The following is a 20,379-nucleotide window of genomic DNA, read 5'->3' on the forward strand; positions in this document are numbered from 1 at the left end:
GCAAGAAGATAAGCACATTAGAGTCTCTAGTTTGAGAAACAGACGCCTCACAGATACCCAACTGGCATCTTCATTAAATAGTACCCGCAAAACACCAGTGTCAACATCTACAGTGAAGAGGCGGCTGCGGGATTTTGGGCTTCAGGGCAGAGTGGCAAAGAAAAAGCCATATCTGAGACTGGCCAATAAAAGAAAAAGATTAAGATGGGCAAAAGAACACAGAAATTGGACAGAGGAAGACTGGAAAAAAGTGTTGTGGACGGATGAATCCAAGTTTGAGGTGTTTGGATCACAAAGAACGTTTGTGAGACGCAGAACAAATGAAAAGATGCTGGAAGAATGCCTGACGCCATCTGTTAAGCATGGTGGAGGTAATGTGATGGTCTGGGGTTGCTTTGGTGCTGGTAAGGTGGGAGATTTGTACAGGGTAAAAGGGATTCTGAATAAGGAAGGCTATCACTCCATTTTGCAACACCATGCCATACCCAGTGGACAGCGCTTGATTGGAACCAATTTCATCCTACAACAGGACAATGACCCTAAACACACCTCCAAATTGTGCAAGAACTATTTACAGCAGAAGCAGGCAGCTGGTATTCTATCGGTAATGGAGTGGCCAGCGCAGTCACCAGATCTGAACCCCATTGAGCTGTTGTGGGAGCAGCTTGACCGTATGGTACGCCAGAAGTGCCCATCCAACCAATCCAACTTGTGGGAGATGCTTCTAGAAGCGTGGGGTGCAATTTCTCAAGCTTACCTCAACAAATTAACAGCTAGAATGCCAAAGGTGTGCAATGCTGTAATTGCTGCAAAAGGAGGATTCTTTGACGAAAGCAAAGTTTGATGTAAAAACAATGTTATTTCAAATACAAATCATTATTTCTAACCTTGTCAATGTCTTGACTCTATTTTCTATTCATTTCACAACGCATGGTGGTGAATAAGTGTGACTTTTCATGGAAAACACAAAATTGTTTGGGTGACCCCAAACTTTTGAACGGTAGTGTACATTAACACAAAAAAGAGGAGAAGATATATTTAGGTGCAAGTTTGAATTATGCATCCAATGTCTCCAATGTAGATAATGGTCACAATAGCATGGTCAGTATAAGTGGATAACTTTAGTGCATATACAGAGTTCCTGCACTGAATGACTGGTGACAGCCGTATGTAGAGGTCGCAGAGAACTACGGCTCTGAATGACTGGTGAAGTCACAGAGAAATACGGCTCATACGGCTCAACGCGTTTCTCCGCTCGCTTTAGAGCGGTTCATCAGGAGCCACAGATGTATATTTGACAAAAAAATCTTTAGTGGGATTAATAGCGTCAATCATTTCATTGACTAAGCTATCTTCATCTTTTAGGATATATAATCAGTAGGATTAAATTGGCAAGAAAGTGGGTTGTCTGCGAAGATATCGCCAACAGGTATATATATATACTAGACACCGTTAGACAAAAAGCCAGCAGGGTATGATGGTATAGTGGCTACGTTGGTAAAGAAGGAAGGAGGACTCGGATAAAGAACTTATGCACTGACAGTAGTCACAAGTCAGATGCGTGTTTAGATATGTCAGCCATCAAGCATGTTGAAATCCAACTGCCCAATCCTTCTCACCCCCTCAAAATCTGCTGTCTGGTTAGAACTAGGAGGCCCTCATACACGTTAGATGGTAAGCTGATCCCACCGGAATTGTCAGGTTCGGCTGACGGTAGTCCAATATGTAAGGGTCTTTTAACGAAGAACCGATCTTTGGTCCAATGAACTAGTGTTGATCGACAAAGCCGTTTTTTGTATTCATTTAGATGGAAATTTGCTGGTATAGGAACAAGCTATCATTACTACGATCATTCACCCCAACAGAACCTTCATTGGTCGGTTGCATATCTCCCCGGGACATTTACAGCTGACCAGAGAGCATTTTTATTTTTGCCAAAAAGTCACAATGGGCTAACGAACAATCCTCTGCTTGTTTGACAGTTGATTGCTGACTAATTTTACACGACCCAATCTGGTGAACAAATATTTGGGAGATCTACCGACCCACATAGGTCTCCACCGGGGCTGCATATACAAAACGATAGGATATTTTCAATGAAGATTATTTGCATAGTTGCTTCCCTAATTCTTGGATTCCCGAATGCATTGGGATGACAAAACGATTACTGGCAATGATGAGCCCATCCTTAAAGGGGTTCTGTCACTAAAAAAGAAAAATGCTCTACTTATCTATTCCTCCCCCATCAGTCTACTTACCTGATCTTCACCTCCCTTATCTTCTCCTGTCTCCTGCAGTCCAGGGGGTCACTTCACCTCCAGCTGCCTGATTCTGCTCCTTCCTGTGAGGTTACATACATTAGGTTGGCAGTCTGCCAATGTACCTTACGTCACAGCTCACAGGCCAGCAGGAGGACTGCCTATCTTCTTCAGAGATTGCTCATGCGATCTGTCTCTGAAATAGATTACCATTCCTTCCTAGGCAGTGAAGCTACAGCACAGGGATGTGACCTTCACTGACCCAGCAGGAAGGAGTTTGTGATGAGCAGCCTTCATAACAAGCTGGGCCCTGCCTGCAGTGAGCTGACCTGGGGCACTGGAGAAGCTCAACCAGGAGAAGATGTGATAAGGAGACTGACAGGGAAGGAATAGGTAAGTTTAGATAATTTTTTTTTAATGACAAAACCCCTTTAATGCTGAAACCATGATTTTTATTTATCACCCTTTATGTGTCTAAGGATAACAAAAAGAACCACAACAGTATGCTTCATTGGACAGAGGGGGAAAAAGTGACAAAGAACAGTTGAAACAATTAGTGCTAACTAGAGTAGGGAAGACAATGAAGTAAACGGCTGACTGGGAAAGTGACACATTTGCACTTTGTTGGTAAATAACCCCCAATGAGATGAAAACGGGGCAGGAAAATCCCAAGTGTCAGCACAAATGGAGCAGTAAGGACATTATTTTCATGTATGTGTCGCTCCTAGTAAGGACTGCGGCACATTCATTTTTAACAGAATACATACAAGTTAAAATTCTCATTGACAGTGAAACTTATACCATTGCTTCTTAAAGGCTACGGCACCTTTTGGGAGGCAAGTTTATTTTACTGAAATACATATATTTTGGGCTGACAATCGTTTTTTCAATAGGGTTTGATTAAACATTTTGGCCTGTTGGTCTTCTGCAGCTTCTACATATCACTGTACATAGAAACCGCAGTCTAAGTTTGAAAAGGAGATCTGTCAGTGAGGCTGGACTGACGGCTTAATATTCTTTTGCCCTCCTGTTCTGCACATTCTTATCGGCTAATTTATGACCACAACAGAGGGAAACTCATGCTGCGTTTACACAGAACTATTATCGTTCAGAAAATTGTTCAAACACGCAAAACTAAACGATAATCATTCTGTTTAAATGCGAGACAGCGAATGAACGATGGATAAGAATCGTGCGCTTCTTGTCGTTCGGTTTCAGCCGCCATAAAAACCAGCGCCGGCTCGTTGGCTTCTCACTGACCGTTTACAGGAATGTGAAACACTGAACGATTAGTGAACGAGAATCACGCAGTCTAAACACGCTGCCCGAACGCGGATGAGCTACTGATGATGTCATCGGCTTGTTCATTTATGTGAAAATGAACTATAATCATTTTGTATACAAGAGCTGTAAAATGTCAGGCCAGCACACGGACTGATTTCCTATCGTGACTTGGACTGCAGTTTCTATATACAGTGATATGTAGAAGCTGGAGAAGACAAATGGTGCCAAGTTTTTAATTAAACCCTATCGGAAAACTAATTATCAGCTCAAAATACATGCATTTAAAGCGACCATCCAGTTTCGAGACAAAATTCAGTCCTGGGACCTGAGGGGGTGGTGGGGTGTATGACCTGCAGATGTTCTTCTGTAGTTTCTCTGATCCGCTGGTTTAAGGTTCCCTTTTCAGCCATCCAAGATCGCCAATTTTCAGACTACCAAATCTCCAGAGTGCATCGTTAATGTTAGATTACCTGCACTCTGATTGGCCAGAGCTGCATAGAATGTCCCACTGATTTCAATGAAGTTTTTAGAGCTCCCAGTTTGTATCAGTTCATGCTCGCTCTGTCAGGTTTCCATCTTTTATGGGAATAGCGCAGTCCGATGCACTAATTTTTTTAGTCCGAAAATAATGGAATCCTTCGGGTTTTTTTTTACATTGTTATCAATGGAGCAAAGCTACAAAGAGAAAAGCCTTCCGCTTCCATCCATCATCTGTACCGTTTAATGGATCCATTTTTCTTCTATGCATGCTCAGGAAGACACTAGAAAAAAAACATTACACTAGAAAACCGCCCATTAACTTGGATGCAAACGGATGCCAAACTCATAAGCAGCCGCTAATGTTTTTGCTTTTACACGGATGCGTCCAACTGATACATTAACCCTTTCCAATCCACTGTCTGACGTCCGAAAAAAATTCTCATTGAAGGCTGTACAGCTCCGATGTCAGAAGACATCCAGCAGGGTAGTCTTACTGTATACTACTGGCCGCTCTGTTGTCGGGGGCCTCTGCAGCATGTCCCATACCACAGTACTGGCTCTAGCCAGCAGATGGGACCATTGTATAATGGCAGAAAGAGAAAGCCCCCTAGGAAACCCTGAATCCAAAGTTGGATTGCAAAGGGTTAATAAAAAGGAAACCTTTGTTTCCATTTGTCTCAGTTTGACATCCATTTTTTAAGCCATTTAAGGGATTGTAGATGGATCCATTAAAAACTGAAATCGGAACGTAGGTGTGAACGGACCTTAGTAGCACGGAGACCAGAACTGCAAGTTTTAGCAAGCTTCCATTCAATTCTGGCATTTTGGCCGGACAGAATGGGGTAGTTGTCTACGCTGCTCTATCCGGTGAAAATGACAGCAAACGAAGACTAATAGCAGCCTGGGGTTCCATCCAGGTAACTGGCCGTCGGTTTTGGCCATATAGAAGGAGCCTTGGGATGAACCCCAGAATAGGGTTTAAAATGCTGTCTGATTGTAATCTAAATGTGCCTTCACACCGGACGAAGTATTACGCAGGATGTTGTTAAATATTCCGCTGTCAAGGTTAGCACTAGAGATGAGCTAGTATACTCGCTAAGGCACATTACTCGAGAGAGAGTAGTGCCTTATTCAAGTACCTGCCCGCTCGTCTCTAAAGATTCGGGTGCCGGCGGGGGGTGGGGAGCGGCGGGGAGGAACGGAGGGGAGATCTCTCTCTCCCTCTCTCCCCCCCGCTCCACCTTGCTCACCGCCGCAACTCACCTGTCACCCACGCCGTCCCCCGAATCTTCAGAGACGAGCTGGAGGATACTCGGCTAAGGCACTACTCGCTCGAGTAATGTGCCTTAGCGAGTATACTCACTCATCTCTAGTTAGCACCATTAGAAAAAAACCCGATAAAAAAAAAAACACTGGATTTCGAACTGAAAAGTGATTTCCCCTCTTCCATCCCTACACCTCTCCTTCCCATCCCCCTCTTTCCTCCCGGTCCTAAACCCTGGTAAAAAGTTTAAATTTTACACATATTATTTAATTCAGCAAGAAGCTTGTACAAGTCGTAAACGATGGGATTAATATTGGGATTAATCTGTCAAACTTGTATTTTCAATAAAAAAAGAATAATAAAAAAAAAAAAATTGCATCAAAATCCACAGGCAGATTTTGCACCTAAATTTGCACATAAATGCAGAACTGCCAGCAAAATTCCATGGTTTTCACTTCCATATCAAAGTCTGCACATTAAACATGCAGATTTTGTCCTGCTGAATATTCTATCCTATGTGAAAGTACGTTAAGGCCACTTTCACGCAGCTGAGAAAATTGTGCATGATTTGAGCGTTGTGGGGCGCACAGATCTTGCATAAACATGAATCCCACTCTTTTGAATGGAGCCATATTCCTGAGCAATTTTTTTCCTGCAGTGCATCGCAGTGTGGGAAAAAGATCGCGGCATGTCCTATCTTTGGGCGTTCCCTTTCATTGGGGCCAGAAAACACATCCCACGGCGTGCGATGCGAGGTTTGCCTTTGAAAACAATAGGAAACACTTGCCAATCCTCTGAAGCAGCTAAAAGCCGTGGCGGAGGATCACAACTGAACTGAAGTGATGGGAGGCATTTTTGACACGAGTTTCACTGCTCGTTATTGCGCTCGGCTGTGTGAAACTAGCCTAAGGGTAACCGTAAGAGCATGCGCTCCCCGATCCAGCGCTGTCACCCCATAGCAATCAATGGGAGGCAGTGCACATGCACAGCGTGCAGCCAGCAGTCCGGTTGCAAATCTGCACTGACTTTCAGAGATGACAGTGCTGGATCAGGAGTCGGGAAAGTATAAGAAACATTTCCCCAGACTACAGACCTGCATATGAGCACCAGAACTTAGTTTGTGGTGCTCATAACTGCTGACAGGTTCCCTTTAAGTCTTCTATAACTTCTCTATACAATGGCATCAGTTTTGTGCAGGTCTTGGCTTCTTTTCTCCTATAGAAATCAGTGGGAGTAAGTAAAGGCACAAACCTGTCACTGCGAGGACATTCCGTCATTACAATAAGCTATAAGGTACAGTCACACATGCTGCAAACAGTTCTGCAATAGGAAAATCCATTCTACGCCCGTGGAAGGAGGTCTCGGCAGCATGTACGGGGGGTTTCTGCAAATCCCATTCAGATCAATAAACCGATGCAGAAATACCCGCTGCACGTGGGTAAATACCCTATTTACCTAAATACTGTATAATCACCATAAGAATAGTGGACTGGCATTGGCGCACGTGGCGTCATACATTTGTTGCAAGACAAAGTTTTGCTTCTTCATCCCACCTCTCAGCTATTGTGCATATTGTATATACAGATGTAGCAAAGTTTAACTTTCTGCAACAAGTTACCTTAAGCCATAAATAAACTATTTGTATCTTTTAACACAACAAAAGCCATTGTAAAGCTATTAAATGGGCACATAAGCTTTCTTAAAGGGAACCTGTCACACCTCCTAAAAGTTGGGCTCAAAGGTGCTGCTGACAGGTTCCCTTTATGGCATTAGGAGTCGGGTTAGTTGTGGCTGCCTCCGCACCAGGATTTTGGACCTTTATAAGTTCCTTTATAAGTGCAAGAGGGTGAATATAAATCACTTTTGTATATCAGCAAGCCAGTCCTGCAAGCCAAAATGTCATATAGAGCCTCATATGCAGTGGAACTGCTGGGATCGTGCGTCCTAAAGTCCTCACCATGATATACGGTAAGGCTGGATTTACGTATAGTCTAAAGCTGCCCATAAGCATTGACTTAATTTTGGCGCATGTTATTAAGGAGGTGTCTGTTGTCCGTGTACCTTTAACAATTATTGCATATCGTAAGATATGTTAACGGCAGTTTCACACAATTCTTATCTTATCACAACGTACATATTGAGATAAGGGTGGATTCACATTTGCGTTGGAAGCTCCGTCGCAGATCCGGGACAAAATACCGGAAGAAAAATGATGAGAAAAAAAAAGACGGGCAGCTGAGCGGAAAGCGGGCGGACCCCATTGTAGTCGAAGGGATCCGTTCGGTGCTGTTCGGTTCCGTCCTAAGACAAAGCCGTTCAGCCAGGGGATTCCCCTTTCCTGCTCCCCAAACAGAGCAGGAAACCAGAACCCCCGATGGAGAAGAGAAACCATCCTAAAGTTACAAAGAACGAAGTGACAAATTCAGCTCTGCTACATGGATCATTGCTTTTTGCAGGGGAGTATAGTGAAACAGTTCACACAGGGTATTTTTTACGGAGTACGGACAGCACAGGGAACCATTGAAGTAAACTGGTGTATTCAGATGTAAATAAAAATATAAATCTTGCTATTCGTATAGCGCCAACTTATTCCACATTGCTTTCAGGTAATTATTACTTATTACCCCCCAACCAAGCTGGGTTCTCATTTTACCGACCTCGGAAGGATGAGTCAACCTTGAGCCGGCTACCTGACGCATGTGGGGATCGAACTTGCAACCTTCAGGTCGTAGGCGAAAGCTTACACTCTGCGTCACATTTTTTATGGGACCAGTGTAAAAAAAATAAATAGCGTCATGTCGTATTTTCAATCGCATTTACAAACCAAATTTGCCCATGAAAGTCTACGGGAGCATTAAAAAAATGCAGCGAACAAAGATGTTACATGTATGTGTGGTGTGTTTTTTTACGCCTGTTGCCAGGTGATGGTGGAAACAAAAAAGTGTCAACAATTGAGCTTTCCTGTGTTTTTTGCGCATGACATGCATACGTAAAAGACCATACATACACAACAAAAACGCATGCAACATGCACATACACACGCAGTCAAGTCAGGAGCGAAATTGCATACGCCCGTGTGAATGAGCCCCGAGAGTTGACATGGCATGAAAGTAAAGGCAACGACCTTGCACAGTTTGCAATACTTACTCCGTGGACTTGAAGCTTGGGTGGCATTTGGTGAGGCAATGCAAATATCCTCGTTTGGGTACTGATCACACCGAAGCATATCTGGCCAGGGGAAGCCAAAGTATTGCATGACTGGCTCACAAGCATCTCTGACCTCTTCACATAACCAGCGGCATGGGTAGAGGGGCTGCTCCAGGCACACTGGGGCAAAGAGAGTGCATAGGAACACCTGTGTACTCGGATGGCAGTTCTTGCTCAGCAGAGGCACCCAACTGCTAGCTTGGTACTTCACCTCCACCATGGTCTCATGGTCAAGAAGATTGGGCAGTACCATCCTCCTATACCCCACTCCATGGCACAGTGCTAAATCCTGGGGAATGTCCACGCACTGTGGCGTTCGGGAATAAAACCTTCCGCTTTGGTAGTGCCGAACCATTGCTGGCTGGAAGCCTACATAGTCATATTCACTCGGATGAGGTTCTCGGGAGAGAAGCCCAGGTGTGACCCACAAGAGTAGTAAGGGCCAAGCGCCACCCTTGGGTAACATTGTTTCCTACACAGTCCTTTCTGCTTCCAGACAAAAAAAAGTTTTTGAAAGTTTTTGACGACTCCCAGTAGTCAGTCCCAGCAGCTCCTTGTGGAAGGGAATGGTGCTGACTGTGCGGTGGCGCAGTAAAATGGGCTGCAGGGTTTAGCTTTGAGCTTCTCCTGCTGGATCTGAACAGTTTGATATTGGAGAATAGAGCGCAGTAAGTGTTAGCCAAGAAAGAATTCGGCAGACCCAATGAGCGAAGTGCAATCCCCCTTCTACTCCTCCCTTTCTCCTCCTTGTGTCACACTCTACTTTCCTCTCACATTGGTGATGTCCAGCCCTTCATGTCTTCTTGCACTTGCAGTCTCTCTTCTCCCATCCTCCTCATTAAATCTCCTATCCTCCACGCCTCCTTCTATTACTTCTCCTCAAGGCGTAATTAATTTACAAGTGTCACTCACAACAGGAATGACCCAAGTGATGAACCAGCATGCTTACCTGCATGGCCGCCCCCAGGGTGACGAGTAGGGGGCAGGAGGAGGTGGTGGTGGTGGGGTCTTTATAACGCTCATCTGATGTGATGTGCAACAATGTATAAGGTGATACAAAATGTTGAATTGGAATCAACGCATGTAAATGACTGAATGGAATTAGATTCATTCATTTCCTGGTACTTCAGTACTGTAGCACCAACATATTCCGTAGTGCTGTACAGAGGTCACTAATATTAGTCCTGTCTTTTCGGATCTACTTGATCTACAGAGCCGGCTTGGGTCCACAATGTTTGTAGTGGGTGTATATGGGCACAGCGTTGTCACCCAGCTTTCCCAACCTCCTGAACGGCAAAAATATACATAGCTAATGCAGCGATTGCCTTTTTTACTTAAACAGGTTGTACTAACGGCGGCGTCACACTGGTGAATTTGTGCACGCAAAATGTGCGCTTGTAATATGCGGAGAATAGAGCCCATTGCTTTTAACGGGTTTGTTCACATTTCCGTATTTTGCGCTTGCATATCAGTCACGTAAAAAAATAAATGTTATCTTTTCTGTGTATTTCTGCACCAAAGGACTCCATAGAAGTCAATGGGGATGTGCAAATGCACCCGCAATATGCAACAACATGCGTGAGACACTACAGAATTGCGCAGGAAAAAGAATAGATGACTGTGCGCGCTTCTGCGGAACATATTTGCGCCGTGAATGAGGTTTGATAAGGTAGAGTTGCGTGCACATCAGCGCATGCAGGACCTGTTCACAGCCTGATGAGCCCAGATGTGTTTTTTTCACGGAATTGCGCATTACACAGGAAAATAGTGCAGGTCCTATTTTTTTTCTGTGCGCACAAAATACGGAGATGAGAACGAACCTATTGAAGTCAATGCGTTCTATTCTCTATGTATTGCGCAGGCAAATATTACGCATGCAAATAGGGTTGTCTGAAGGAGCCCTAAGACTAATTAGCCATTTCAATCGGTGCATCTTTGCTGCACACAAATGAGCGTGTCTTATAGGTGCAAAAAGTACTGGAAAATACGCCAATGCACACGCAAAAAGCATCATTGGTTCTGCAAAAAAGCTACACACATGCACACGTGAACACGCTTACGCTCATGTGAAATCAGCATAAGGTTTTATTCACCCGAGCCTTTTATTGCACCGATTGGGCATCTGAATGGGTAAGAAAACGAGATGCAGCCACATCCATTCACACGGCGGGGTGCGACGTATTAACGATAAAATACGCCACAGCCCAGGAACCCCTCAGTCGGGATGACTTCTAATGCCTAGATAGAGGCACCTGTAAACGTCTCCCTGTGCTGGACGCTGCTATACTCTCTCCCCTCCCTGTATTTCCAGCTCCCATAAAAGTCTATGGACCCGCCAGCGTATATCAGTCGAAAGATAGAGCAGGACCTATCTTTTCCGGCAGCGTATAAATTCGGTTGCTGATTTTGGTCACGTATGTACAGATTTTTCCGGCGCAATGTTTTTACGCAGCTAAAAATCGGTCATGTTAACTCTTTCCAATCCACTGTCTGACGTATAAAGACATTCTGATTGAAGGCTGTACAGCTCCAAAGTTGGGAGACGTCCGGCAGGGTATTTTTACTGTAGATTACTGGCCGCTCTGTTGTCGGGCTGTAGCCAGCAGATGGCGCCATTGTATAATGGCAGAATGAGAAAAACCCCTAGGAAACCCTGAATCCAAAATTGGATTGCAAAGGGTTAATGAATACAGTGACAGCCAATGCTTCAGATGGGCTCTTTCACATGAGTGTATATTGGCCACGTTTTCATGGCGGACCGATAATACGCTACCCATCTGATGCATTGGTCTCCAATGCATCCGTTCAGATGGGTGTATTCCCAAGGCGTAAAAATGTTTGGCCTGCAAAGATTTTTATGCCAGCCAGAAAAGTTAGTCCTGGAACTATCTTCGTCCGGAATACGGCGGCCGCTGCCATAGACTCCTATGGGAGCCTATGACAGCTGCCGGAGAAGGGAGGTGGGAGGGAGTTTAGCAGAGTGACTGGCTGGCTGTCTGCAATGGAAGGGGGCAAGAGCTAGTGTGCTAAAGTCCCGCCCCTTCCCTCTTAGTGGCAGCTCCCATAGACTGGAGTGGAAAGGGGGAGTGACGAGCTCTGCTAAGCTCCTGCCCCCTCCCCTTGTTGTAAGCCTGGCCGATGGTATCCTTCGGCTGTGGCATACATGCATCGCAGCGTTGGCTGTCTGAATGGGCATTAAAGCGGGAGTTGCAGCCGTGACATGGTCATTGCTGCCTCTCATTCACGCGATTTTCGGCGGCGCTGTGGCTGTGACACGACTGTCAGAAAATTGTTGCACCCGTGTAAGTGAAGCCTCAGGGCTCCGCCCCTGTCCCGTCCCCTCTCATTGCTGGCTACGGACAAGGGGCGGGGAAAAGCGGGAGATTAGCTCCACCCCCCCTGCCCCCTGCCATTGCAAAGAGCCGGAGGGGAAGAGAGAGCCGGTGAGGAGGAGGGAAGGAGAAAGACAGCTCAGATGGTAGCATATATCGTCCGGCTGTGAAAACGGCGGCCGATCTACTCTTCTGTGAATAAGCCCCAAGGAGAGGAGGCGGGCCTGGCCAGGATCTAGTACACTGAGCTGCTGCCCCCTCTCGGCCCTCACCACTTCTTGCAATGGGAGAGCAGGATAGGGGCGGAGCTAAGTTCCGTGCATCCCGCTCCCTTCCATTGCAAGCAGTGGTGTGGGCCGGAGAGGGGGTAGAAGCTCAGAGCACTCCCCTCATTGCAAATAGTGCAGAGGAGCGGAGAGGGGCGGGAGCTCAGTGCACTAGATCCTGGCCAGGCCTGCCTCCTCTCCTTGCAGAGAGTTACAGCGTATATCAGCCAGATGGAAAACCCAGCCGATATATGCCTGTTTGAATAAGCCCTCAGGGCTTATTCAGACGACCGTATATCGGCCGGGTATTCACGACGGCCGATATACAGCATTCCTCTCTGCAGGGGGAGGAGGCAGCGATGCAGACCGCGCACTTTTAAGGTGAAAACATTGCAGAATTCTGAAAATTACAGGTTTATAAATGCAATATTGTTCAATTTTCTCAGATCGATATCACATTGGATGATAACAGTCTATCTAAGGGTTTATTCAAACAGGCGTATATCGGTCGGGTTTTCACGCCCGGCTGATGTATGCTGCCTCTCTCTGCAAGGGGAGGAGGAGGAACGGGACGGATGGAATACACCACATTCACACACATTTTTAAAAACATTTACACCGCATTGTTGTACATCGGCATTGCGTATTTGCACGTGCAACAGCGTTTTGTACTTTACTTTTTGTGCACTCAAGCGCAATTGCGCATGCAAAAAAACACGCACCGATGCTCTCATCCATTGAAATGGCCAATTAGGGTAATGAGTTCAAGTTTTGTGCAGAAAAACATAGCGTGCTGCGTATTTTTTTTGTGCAAATGAAATGCGCAAAATACATTTACGTGAAATCAATGGGTTCTGTTCACTGCGTATTGCACGCACAAATACATTCGTGTGGATCCATTGATCATTAGAGATGGAACTATCGTCCCTATTTGGCGGTTGTCTCATTTTGCGAAATCCATTTTTATTCTCTAAAAATGTCAACATTTGACCTAAAACTTTTAGGCTGTTTTTACGCTTCCCATTGTATGGTGGCAATGACAGCACGAGCCTCCTAGCGCCGCCAGCACAAGGCCCGGACCAAATCCTGCAGCATTCTGCACTATTTTTTAATCAGGATAATTTTCAGTCCACGTGCCGGAAGCCGGACTGACCCCATTATAGTCAACATAGTCCGATTGGGGCCATTCAGGTCCAGCAGGTGCCAAATCTGGTAGTTCCAGTGTATTCGCTGTTCAGCTCCACGGACAGAGGTGCGGCTCTGAATGAGGCCTTCAAAAATACATCTAGTGTTATAGTGCCGTATTAGCTTCACAAAATCTACTGATTTTACACACTTAGGCTGCATTCACACAAACGTATATCGGCTCGGTTTTCATGCCGAGCCGATATACGTCGTCCTCATCTTCAGGGGGGGGGGGGGAGGATGGAAGAGCCAGGAGCAGGAACTGAGCTCCCGCCCCCTCTCCGCCCCTCTGCACTATTTGCAATGGGGAGAGGCGGAACGGGGGTGGGGCTAATTCTCGGCACTTAGCCCCACCCTGTCCCGCCTCCTTTCATTGCAAATAGTGCAGAGGGACGGAGAGGAGGCAGAGAGGGGACGGGAGCTCAGTGCCTGCTCCTGGCTCTTCCATCCTCCCCCCCCCCTGCAGATGAGGATAACGTATATCGGCTCGGCGTGAAAACCAAGCCGATATACGTTCATGGGAATGCAGCCTTACACAGAGTCCGCTGCGCTGTAAACCCTTTGATTTACCCCTTTGGGGACCCCAATCAGTAAATTCACCTATCAGCATGTTTTTGGAGTGTGGGAGGAAACCAGAGTACCCAGAAGAAACCTGCACAAACAGGGGCAGAACACACATAGTCCATACACACATAGTCAGGGGTATTGGACTGCAAATTCCCTTTAAGAGGGAGACCTATAAAGTTGTATGCCACCAGCCCTTCATGGCCTTTTCCAGCTGGTTCCCAGTAAAAGGAGGGCTTTGGTACCCCTTTACGAACATCTGCCTGGGTACAAGGCTTGCTCTTTGGATTGCTTCCGCAACCAGGCAGACCAGAAGAGGTGTTTTTGCAGCGCACTTGGCCTTCTTGTCTGCTCTTTTTTGTTAGCAAATTCATGAATTTAAGTGTCGATTTTGGGTAGTTTCATATCTGCGCACAGGGTTCTGGTTTTCTGCTACATTTGTGGAGGCGGAAAGGGGAATCCATGTGGCCAAACGGCTCCGTCTTATGACAGAACTGAACTGTGCCGATCTGGCCCCATTGACTATAATGGGGTCCATTCAGTTTCCACACAGCTGCCCGGTGTTTAAAGGGAAGAAAAAGAGCCGCATGCAGAGTTTTTCTTCCGGTATTTTAAGCCAGATCTGGGGCGGAGGTACCAATGCAGATGTGAAACCGGCCTTATTGCGATTTGTCATTGATTGTTGTTTCTCACCAATTTTTAGTAACGTCACAGCAGGTTTCCTGGGACCTTACAGAGAGAGCAAGAAGTCAGAGACCCCAAACACAGTCCATGTCACATGCCTCCTCTCATTGCAAATAGTGCAGAGGGGCGGAGAGGGGGCGGAGAGGGGGTGGAGAGGAGGCAGAGAGGGGGCGGGAGCTCAGAGCACCGCCCCCTCTCCACCCCTCTGCACTATTTGCAATGAGAGAAGGGGGAACGAGGGCAGGGCCAAGTTCTGGGAATTTGCTCCTCCCCTGTCCCACCTCGCCTCATTGAAAATAGTGCAGAGGGGTGGAGAGGAGGTAGAGAGGGGGCGGGAGCTCAGAGCACTGCTTCCGACTCTTCCAGCCTCCTCCCCCTGCAGAGAGAGACGCCGTATATCGGCTGGGCGTGAGAACCCAGCCGATATATACGGTCGTCTGAATGTGCCCTTATTTTTACTTTTTTTTTTAGTCCTATGGGGGACCTGAACTAACAATCATCTGATCTCTTGTACAATATACTGCAATACTGAAGTATTGCAGTGTAATGTACTATCACAGACATTCTATTAAGTGCTTAATAGGATGAAATCTTTGGCAGGCCTGGGACCTTTACAAGTTCCCAGACTGGTATGATAACGAAATGGCACACTATGATCTTGTTGCAGGGTAGATTTAAATGCCACTATCAGTATTGGCAGAGGTATCTAAAGGGTTAACGGACAGGGCCTACATTGTATCCAATACCGGCCATTGTAGAAAGGTGTCGGCTTTCTTTTACAGCTGATCCAACTCCATAAATGGACAACAGACATCCTCTGTATATGTATGGCAGATGGCCTCAAGTGGTTAAAAGGGTTTTATGTTTTTTTGTTAGAAGTATCAAAAAGGATAAAATGCTCAGAGTGGGGTGCCAATCAGCTGTAATATGTGGGTGAACCTATCTGCAAGTGATCATTTTACCTGCAGCACCCCTACAGGCACAAAGTAGATTATAGCACAGTTCTCATTAAAGTCAGTGAGGTGTCGGTACAATGTATGCACATGCTGGGTCTGGGAAGATCTTTGTAGCCACTCCCTACTGGCGAATAGATAAAAAGGGTTTGCCAAGATTAAAATTTATCCTCTATCCACAGGATAGAGTGTAAGGGGGATGAAAATAATAGTTTAAGGCCCATTTACATGCAACGATTATTGCTGAAAATTCATTCAAACGAACGAATTTTCGCCATAATTGTTACGTTTAAATGCGAATCCATCATGCACTACTTGTTCATTTGTCGTTTATCGTAGAGTTTCAGCCTGCATAAAAATGGTCTTTAGTTTGTTTGATTTTCGCTTTGTTTAAATGGCATTCGTTCAGTCTTTGAAAGACTGAACAACTTGAGGGGAGAGGTGATTGTTTTCCTTGCAAAACACAATGACTACTTGTTCATTTATGCTGGCAGAAGACAAAGCTTATCTTCACACTAATTAAAATCCTGCTGGCCAGAGATTCCTCGCATAAACACACGCCCAACTGAGCAAACAACATATACAGTGTTTACTTTATCTAATGAAGGAAACGGAGAGGATTTCAAACAATTATTTGTACCTCTAAATGCTCAGCATTTCTATGCAAAAAAAGTTGTTAATTTCTTCAATCCTTTGTTCATTGTAATGATCATTGTTGTAAATGAGGCTTTAGTGTGGTCGAATAAATGCAAGTGTTTATTTAGAGAGCTGGAATACAGATATAGCAGCAGCATCCTTGATGGATGGCGCACTATGTTTCCTGCGCAGACTGGCTGGTGTTGCTATGCTGTTTATGTAGTGCAGACGCTGCCATTCAATTTGAATGGAGGTTGTGCAGCATCCAAGGAGCGGGCCCACAACTGAGGAGATGGCACGGTAGATAAGGAAAAATAATTATGTCACAGTGGCTCTACCATCTCCTTCCCCGAGGGTAGCTCGGGTCCCATCCAAGTTACTGCTGGGGAAGGTCACAGGGAAAGTGCAACCGGAGGTTACCTTAAATCTTCTTGTCACTCGTGACGCCACTGTTCCGTCCTCTGCGGTGAAACTTGTTATAGGAAATAACTTAGTCCACACACAGTAATAACTTTCTGGACAAACCGGGAGCGGTCGGTAATGTCTGTTTACTGTAACTTGATAACGGTTCAACAGTAGATTGGCACTGATACAACAGAAGGAGGTGGTGTGACAGGGAGGATACTCGGGGCAATTTGGATGATCCACGGTCTAGTTATCTGTGAGATCCAGCTTCCGGCGACTCTTCTTCTCTCTCCAACTCTCTACCGGTAAACACTCAAGCTTCCTGTGCCTTAATATGCCAAGCAACGATCCCTTCCTCACTCAGTGCTTAGTGGTAGCACTGGCACATCCCTGATAGAATAATTCCAGGCCAAGCAGTGGGGAATCGCTTAGGTTCCTCCATTCTTCACACACACAGACCAATTGGTGTCTGTGCAGCTCACTCACTGACTTACAGAAGAACTAACAGCGGACTGACTTTTGCTAACTCCTCTTGCTGACTCCATCTCTCTTGCAGCCACCTTGCGAATGCATTTATATCACAAGGTCACATGACGCACAACATGATACATTTCTCAGACATAACCCAGGCATTAACCCATTCAGTGCCGCAGAGGTGCAATACACATCAAATGCATACAGCATAGAAGACACTGACAATACCTTTGCCCAAGACAAACATATAACATTATGGAGGGGGCCCATTAACTCTGGGCCACTACAGTTGTACTACCCAAATAACATAGTCGTGCCAGCAAATCACGGTGCCATGCTGATGTGAGATGCGTTAGTGCTGGCACATCCCTGGGATACTGATGTTTATTGTGGAAAATGCTACAGTGACTGATGTTTATTGCATAACTGCTGATGTTTACTATGCAAATCTTTCGTCTGATTGATGGAACAGATGCTCTCATGATCCCCGTGGATATTGTGCAAGTAGTCTCAATGCCAGTCACAGTGGTCATTTTGAAGGTTTATATAACAGGTCAATGTGAATGGTAGAGCATATCTTAATTCACAGAGTGGTATAAATGGCAGGTGTGGCACGCAAAGACAGTGTTTGGGCATTGCGATTTTTGTGCAATGCGTTTTTAACATTAGAAAGTCCTACTGACATTTGTGGGAAAAAAATGCAACAATATTGAGATCGCAAGTGTGCCGGACCCCTTTTGGTCACAGTGGTGGAGATCGAAAACAAGCACAAGAGGTCTGTAAAAGGTTGGATGAAGCCTTGGAGAGACATTGGGTGCACCTGAAGGTGTGTGCTGTGAGACTGGAGCCTCCTAGTCTGAGGTGAGAGCGCCTGGTCAGTCTGCACCATCAAGATGAGGGAGCTGCATTCATAAGCTACTACATTGCTGAGAGAGAGGAAGTCTGCCATAGAGACTGAGTGCATACCATTATAAACTGCTGAGTGTGTCCACAGAGCCACGTGAGGCCTAATGAGCAGCTAAAGAGACTGTGACTTGATTCCACAAGGACTGACAAACCGAGACAGTGTTGCCAAGTTCTAGAGTCAGCATTGCCAAGTGTTGAAACTGAGTTGCAATGTTCTGAAACTGTGACAAGTTAAAGTAACTGTACCACTAGTTCTGCTGTCAAGTAAAGACTGTTACTGTTTATCGAAAAGTGTGCTCTATATCTTAATCTATCTGCATGAGAGGTCTCAACAAGTGGATAACTATTTCACTGGTTGGTGAGCTAACCACTGTGACTCCCACGGATCATGGAGATTGGGGTCCAGTGCACCCTTTGTGAATGAAGTGGTGGATGAACATGCACACTACCACTCCATTCTTTTTAAGAGACAACTGCCAGTGGGCAGCTGACAAATGGGACTCCCACTGATCATGGGGATGGGGGTCTAGTGTGCCCCTGTGTAAAAGAGGTGGTGGTGGTCAAACATGCACACTACCACTCTATTCGTTTTAAGGTGATAGGCAAGCACTTGTACGTAGCCATCTCCGGCAGTCCTGTTGAAATGAATGGAGCGCAGCATGTGTGGTTTTCAAGGACCGTTACACATGACCGGTCACATTAACCTTTCAAGCCTTGGGTTCCAAATTAGTTCATACCTGGATGCATCAGGGAGGCCAAAAACTATATGATTTATAGTAATTAGATCCCACAGATACGTAGAGTTGAGCCGCGGCAGATATACAGCTCACTCTGCTTAAGGCGTACGTACACTGAATCTTTATTAACTTTTCATAGCGTTTCTCAATACAGGAAAGGAATACGTCATTAGTCACGGCTTTAATCTCATTGGGTTAGAAAAACATCAAGAATTGTGCTTTGTTCAACAATCAGCGCAGTGAGAATAAATATGTGAAATGTCCTTCAAATGATTATTCCTCCCTTGTGAGTTTGGATGGTCGCAGCATCTTATTAGCACGATTCATTCTTTTCCCAGAGCTCAGGGCGTGGGAGGGTTTCTTCTGATAACGATTTTTTTCAGGCTTGGCTCTCGGAAGAATAAAAACAAATCATTAGACATTGCACCGAATACCCTGCTGTAAAGTTATTTCTGCTTGAATTATTGTTTCACTACACACAAGCTTATTTACATCTTGTAATGCTCCATTTTGTATCTAGCGGCCATTTTGAGACAGATTCTTCCATTTTATGGACCTGTACCTTCTCATGGTCAACTGTTGCTCCACTCATTTGTGGACCTTTGGGACCTCCCATTCTTGTGATCGGTGGAAATCCCGGCAGTCAGACCCCACTGATCAGATAGGTTTTCCTATCCTGTGGATAGGGAATAATTTTTAGTCTTGGCAACACCCCTTTAATTCAGAATTCCTTAATATACAAGTTCACAATGGGTTTTCTAAACCAGACAACCCCTTTAGCAGAGGTCCTCCAGGTCTAAGGTTGGTTGAGGTCTGAGGTTTCTAACTTGAACCCTTCATGTTACTAATAAAACCTTTGACCTGATTTCTAAAGGGCCATTGAATCATTTTGACCATTTACATATAGTATTAATATTAGCCAACATCTTCAGACCAATTGAATTGGGAATCTCACACGCAATCGCATTGCCAAGGGTTTATCATATAGGAGGAACTAGTTCTAGGCAGTAAGTAATGTCTCTTTATATGTGACAGATGTTTCAGTAGTCTGCACCACTCATCTAAGGTAGGATGCAGCGTGCGCCATCTATACTCACTGTGCGGTTTGACTATATTCTTCTATATCTTACTCCCTACCATGGAAAATGTTATTTTTACTGGGAACAAAAGCTAAGCTCGGAGCAATAAACAGATCAGTTTCACATAAACAGCAGACTTATTAGAAACACATGTTCATTCAATGCTTATCTAACCAACCAGACTGCAGATTAACCTGATCTCTGCTGGGTGCAACAATCTGGGGTCAATACATGGGTTACATTTTCCAAAACTTTGAATTGGGAGAAGTTGCAAGGCTTCATAGTCATGTGACCAAAAGCAAAAAAATGGCTAATATATAGGCTGATGGAGTTATCCCATCTGCATCCTACTAAAAAAGATTTCCATTGAGATAATAGTGCCTATGTAGTACCGCCATATCATATTGCCGGCCATAGTTCCCATATAACGATGAGTGTCACATCAGTGACCCAACCTACTGTATATTAGTGCAAGAACATATATACCATAGAGGCCGCCCTTGCAGAAAAAGGACGTAACATCATAGATTTGCTACTAGGTGGCGACTGAGAGTTCTTGTATGTAGGGTGATTTAACAAGCACCAATTGATAAAGCAAGTCGATCAGCGCTTGTTAACATTTGCTCAACACGCTAAGAACCGCTGCTATAGAGGCGAACAGTCAT

General features: G+C 45.2%; 1 protein-coding gene across 1 annotated transcript in view; it reads right to left on the minus strand.

The window, feature by feature from the left end:
* The window catches only part of SFRP1 (secreted frizzled related protein 1), a 28,681-nt gene extending 19,527 nt beyond the window's left edge, over positions 1-9,154 (minus strand). The window contains exon 1 of the mRNA XM_066593175.1: positions 8,434-9,154. Within this exon, the coding sequence (XP_066449272.1) occupies positions 8,434-8,959 (526 nt within the window). The 5' untranslated portion in view covers positions 8,960-9,154. The remainder of the gene's footprint in view (positions 1-8,433) is intronic.
* Between the last annotated feature and the right edge of the window lie 11,225 nt (positions 9,155-20,379).

The sequence above is a fragment of the Eleutherodactylus coqui genome, chromosome 2, assembly GCF_035609145.1.
Source record: "Eleutherodactylus coqui strain aEleCoq1 chromosome 2, aEleCoq1.hap1, whole genome shotgun sequence".
Classification (NCBI taxonomy): Eukaryota; Metazoa; Chordata; class Amphibia; order Anura; family Eleutherodactylidae; genus Eleutherodactylus; species Eleutherodactylus coqui.